Source organism: Curcuma longa, chromosome 6, assembly GCF_044706935.1.
Source record: "Curcuma longa cultivar G26 ecotype Majalengka, Jawa Barat chromosome 6, ITB_CL_G26_1.1, whole genome shotgun sequence".
NCBI lineage: Eukaryota > Viridiplantae > Streptophyta > Magnoliopsida > Zingiberales > Zingiberaceae > Curcuma > Curcuma longa.
The window spans coordinates 4,843,851-4,849,285 of NC_133866.1; the positions used below are offsets into that span (position 1 = coordinate 4,843,851).

The following is a 5,435-nucleotide window of genomic DNA, read 5'->3' on the forward strand; positions in this document are numbered from 1 at the left end:
AATCTGGTGGCTTTGACTATGATTTACCGTTGATGACATGTTGAAATGATGATGTTCTTTATAATTGTATTACTTTGAATCATCTTATGAAGGGATGCTGAAATCATGTTCTTTATATTTGTGTTACTTTGATCGACCTTATGAGATGTTGAAATGGTGATCTTTATATATCACTGTTAAAATGATTATGTTCTTTGCAATTGTACCACTTTGATTTACCTTGTGAAGAAATATTGAAATGGTGTGATTCTTTACAATCGTATTGATGTTGTGGTGGTGATGTTCTTGACAATTGGATCACTTTGATTTACCTACCTCTTGAAGAAATGGTTGAAATAATGATGCTCTATGCAATTCCTGCTGCATTGATTTACATTGTGAAGAGATGTTGAAATGTTGATGTTCTTCTATGATTGCATTACTTTGATTTACTTTATTTAGAGATGTTGATATGGTGATGTTTCTTAATAAAATGCTAAGAAATTAAGTTGGGTAGAACCATCAATTTAGATTTAGGTTCATTGGGTTGACTTGTTCTGTTAAACAATCTAAATGGATTGGGTTGATATTTTATCAATTTATTTTAAAGTGGGTTGTGGATTGGTTTGCTTGGACATGCGATCCGTGTGGGTTGGTCCAGTGATGAGTTTGAGTTGGTCTATGAGTTGTGGTTTTTTTTTAAATTTAAAATAAAAGTGAATTTTAATTGATTCGTGAGTTGAATTCATTTAATTGACAATCAAATTTAAAATTTTTAATATATATATATATATATTATTTTTTATAGATTTGTAGGATTAATTTATTTAATTTATAATTCAAATATAAAAATTTTAAATATATATATATATATATATAGGTTATGGGTTTGCGCATATATGTATTATTATTATATTTTAATTTTGGGTTGGATTGAGTTGAAGATTTTTTTTATTTGTCAAAATGACAAGTTGATTTGTTCAATTATATGATGAGTTTTTAATGGATTAATTTGGTTTGTCATGAATTAGTCCGTTTGATCCTATTAAAATTGAATATCTTCCATCAATTGATTATGATGCGATCGCTTGATGTGGTTGAATTTCGTTAACTTTGCTCTTCACTAAACCCTCATTGTGTTATGTTATCTATGAAATTATGAGCACGTATAGAGTGATTTAAAATTTTTAAATATCATTAATGTCTTATATATATATATATGATTAATTTAGTCAATTTAAAATACCGTCACGAGCATAATTAGATAGGCTAGATAGTAATTGTTAAACATTCGAGAAGATGTTTTTTTTAAAAAAAAAATAATTAAAGTATTCAACTTTTTGAATTGATTAATGATGATTGATTTAGTCATATAAAAATTTTCATTGACCATCAAAGTAAATCTTCAAGATGTGAATGGATCATTTTATAGTTAGTGTCTAGATAAGATGTTTTAATGAAATTATTATTTGGATTTCTCCTTTCATTTAATTTTATATAAATTATATTTGGATCAATTAGATTAAGTGTTTTCTATGATCTTTTAGCGCAAAAAAACATCAAATACACAAAAATAAATAAATAAATAAAAGATAATCCGCATGAAATTCTCATATTGAAAAAAGTTATTTTCACGATTCAAGATCATTAAATCATATAATAACAATTTTATTATTGCATCAATATTTCTCTTCACAATAATAATAAATAATATTTCTCTTCACATAATAATGAAAATGTTATGTGAAGAGAAATAAAGAATGCTATTTATGCAGACATTGTAATTCCTCTTCAATATCTCAACCAATATGGAGTTGATTAACATGATCAAACATTCAATTGATATTACACATGCTCAAATAAGCCTAGTAAATCAATAATGACTCCTTGAGAAAACAAGAATCATTAACATCACACCCAGTACACAAATGTTGCCCTTGCACACCAAAACCCTAAACTATAATAACAGAATCAATTGTGATGTCGCAACGAGAATCTTGATCAAGAAATCTTTGATGAAGCTCATGCTTGCTTCCTGCTACAAAAGGTAGAAGCCATATGACAAAAGAGAAGTTTAGCAGATGTCTTAATGCAAATAATTAGAAGCAAAGCACTAGATTTGTCCCTTTTGCTTTCCTTTACACACCGTTTCATTTATAGAACCGCAAAACAAAGCATGCAAATTTTCATTTAACCGACTTAATTGCGTTAAAAAAATAGGAATTTAACTACAGAAGCAACTACATTTTTCTCTACTAATGCAAATATGCAACTACACTTTCTTGCTATATGTTCCATATCTCTTTGATTTGGCTCTGATTAAGAGTTTTTAGGATATGACTTATTCAACTGTTTGAATTTGGAGGAAATAAGGATCTTGTTTTTGGTCATTTGTTGACTTTTGTTATTTTCCAATGGTATAAACATGTTCTTCTTTGAAGAAGAGCCAAGCTTGATTTGACCAAAGAAATTTTTTGATGAGAATTTTTCATGGATAATATCTAAGCATTGTCTTCTTCATATATAACTTTCTGCTTTTATATGAATTATTCTGTACTGCTCCACTATGTTTCACCAAGCATCATCTAGCTGTACATAAATCATTGTTAGTTGTTATCAAATTCTTAAACCCTCATTTCAATTATTGCATTAACATCATGCTAATGAAGAAATGAACATAAGTAGATCCAATTTGGACTTTTCCTTTTGCTGGTAACATGATAAGTTTATAAAACAGGAAAATTTTACCTCTCAACTACTTACAGAAATTGGTTTACTTGTATTTTGCTCAAACATTTGTAAGTATCTTGGTTTTAGATGATATTAATATGACAAAATGATGTAAATAAAGAAATGAAGCATGTGAATCCTTTAATAAAATGGAAAAAAAATTGCTTACTTGGGACTGGATTTATTATTTCTTTCTTCTTTGCTGTTTGAGATCTGCACACTCGTTTTCCCGCTGCCATCGTTGTGTTTTACCGAATTGTTGGCTGAACCCTTGAAGTTTTCTCTGTTTCCCCTAAAATTCTCCTTGCCTTTGCTAGTAGAAGGGCAAGATGTTGGTGTCATGATTGGTTGGGAAGAACTATTTGAACAAATTCCGGATTTCTTCTCTGAACTTTTGCTGCCCAGAAATCTAGCAGTGGCATCAGATATGCTGGCAAGAGCACAACATTCATTCGCTGTTAAATTGTCGACCGACATACTCTTAGATTCTTCCATTTTGTATTCATGTTCATCATTATGATCAACTTTGACCTCTGCCAGTTCCCGAAACCTCTCGTCTTCATGCTTTGAGCATTCATCTTCGAGAGCATCACGATCTAGCATTCCGGAACTGAGTTCTCGATCATCCTTTTCAGATGAGGAATCATGAAACTGGCCACCAGTACATAATTTGGCATCAGGATTAGCAATCAAATTGTTCATTTCAGACAAAAGACAACTACTTTGAGCAAGATCGGGTGAATCATAAACTAACTTCTCCTTAGTGAGTCCATAACCCTGAGACAAATTGGTCCAAATCGATTCCACAGAACTGACTCGATGTCGCTTCACATAATGCCTGAGCTCATTTCGGAGTTTATAGAATGGCTAGAAAGGAAAAAAAAAAAAGTTTTTTTTTTAGATAAAAAGTTCAAATTTTCTAGGCTTTCAAGTGAAGATCATGAAAAATTCGACAAACCTGGGCATGGCATTCTAGTGCAAGGTTGAAGAAGGCCGCAGCCACGAAATGCTTTCCTGTGGATTCAGCCAATCTTATCTGCCCGAGCCAGTATGTTGAAGACTCGAGCTCGTCGAGCCTGCACTTGCTGCAGTTCTGAGCGGTAAGGTAAGGCGTGCCCGACGCAGCAGCAGGCTTGATCGATGCCGTCGGGGTGCGGACCATCTCTTCGGGCTCATCGTCTTCGCCTCCTTCAGCTACTGCCTTCTTCGGTTCTCGTAAAGTGACTTGGGGTTTCTTCTTACCAACAACTGCCGCTGCATTTGTCGTCGTCGCCGCCGCAGGATCTGGATTCGAAGTCTTCTTCGCTGCAGCTGGAACTTTCCGCGTCTTGGAAATCAAGAGAGGTTTTTCGACCGGAACGTTCGTGCTTCTGGGGACGCCAAAAGCACGCTTCGGCCTGAGAGGAAAAAAAATGTATAACATCGAAGAATTGCGAGATTACCATCACATCACGATCAAGATGATCTTTTTCCTACTTGATTTGAGGTTGAGCAGCAGTGACGCTCTGCCATGGGGGTTTATTTGTCGGCATGGCGCCGTCGCCATTTTTCCCCGAGGACTTCGTCCCCGTCCTGCGTTTGCCTGCCAAATTAGCTGCATCGCAAAATGAATGCGAAACCGATAGCCATTAACTCGATCAGTGTGACTCGAATAGCGACAGGATCTGGCGAGAGAGAAGGCGAGATTACCTGCGAAGCGGGTGGGATGAGCATCCATGGCGAAGGAGACAGCGAATTAGGGTTTCGAATTTGGGGGAAGGTACGGAAACGGGCGGAATATTTGAAATCGGTTTGAACGAGAGAGAAAGAAGTCTCTGCGAAAATTTTATTTACAACCCCCCAAGTTTTATACATTATTTCAAAACGTCCTTAATGTATTGAAATTGTCAAAATGCAGCTCATAATATAAAGTTTAGATAACATTAAAACGGTGCCTCTTATTTTCGTTATCAACTTATTAAAAATATATTAAAAGGATATTTATCCTATTTTTATTTCAAAAATATTCTTATTGCAGTAGTATCAATAATAATTTTAATTGAAATTACAATAATATAAAATACAAATTATTACGAGAATTGTTATATCAAAATATTTTATTCCAACACTGCAAACATTGATCAAAATTACATCAACACAGTGTCAATTCAAATGAATTTAAAGATTTCAAATCGAATTGAAATAAAATATTATTAAAAAAATTCAATTCGAATTTGAATATGTATAACTCGATCAATCCCGAAAAACTTTAAAATTTAAAATTATGAGAATATTACTATTATTATTTATATAACTATTTATTTTTATTTTAATATTTTAATATTATCATATTAATATTACATAAATATCTTAATTTTTAAAATAAAATTTAATTTAATCTAAAAAAATCTCTTAAAATTTAAATTTGACTCAATCCAAATTATTCCAAACTTGACTCATATCCAATCTAAATTTAATCCAATCTAAAATCTTCAATCCAACTCCAAAAACTCTCCAACCCAACCTATTATTTCAAATTGATCGGATTGACAAGTCCGATCCATTTTTGACACCCCTAACTATTATAGCAATTTTGATTAAAATTGTTATAATATATGAGTTTTGACTTAAAATATTACACGTCATAGTAAATAGGTCGAGAGACCCTTTTAACATTTTTTTAAAACATAAGATGCCCTTTGAATGAGAAGGAAAATAAGGAACAATTTTTTTTGCCTTAAAAGTGA

At 32.3% G+C, this 5,435-nt stretch overlaps 1 protein-coding gene across 1 annotated transcript; it reads right to left on the reverse strand.

The window, feature by feature from the left end:
• Positions 1-2,874: 2,874 nt before the first annotated feature.
• Positions 2,875-4,426, reverse strand: LOC141830480 (uncharacterized). Its single transcript, XM_074717907.1, has 4 exons — positions 4,399-4,426; positions 4,186-4,291; positions 3,668-4,106; positions 2,875-3,576 (listed from the first exon to the last, which is right to left on the reverse strand). The coding sequence occupies exons 1-4, from the start codon at positions 4,424-4,426 to the stop codon at positions 2,875-2,877; spliced, it is 1,275 nt and encodes a 424-aa protein (XP_074574008.1).
• Positions 4,427-5,435: the final 1,009 nt, after the last annotated feature.

Coding starts and splice junctions, on each gene's coding strand:
- LOC141830480 (XM_074717907.1), bottom strand. CDS start 4,426: ATGGATGCTCATCCCACCCGCTTCGCAG. Junction 4,292..4,398: donor TCATCCCACCCGCTTCGCAG/GTAATCTCGCCT, acceptor CTAATTTGGCAG/GCAAACGCAGGACGGGGACG. Junction 3,577..3,667: donor CACTAGAATGCCATGCCCAG/GTTTGTCGAATT, acceptor TTTCCTTTCTAG/CCATTCTATAAACTCCGAAA.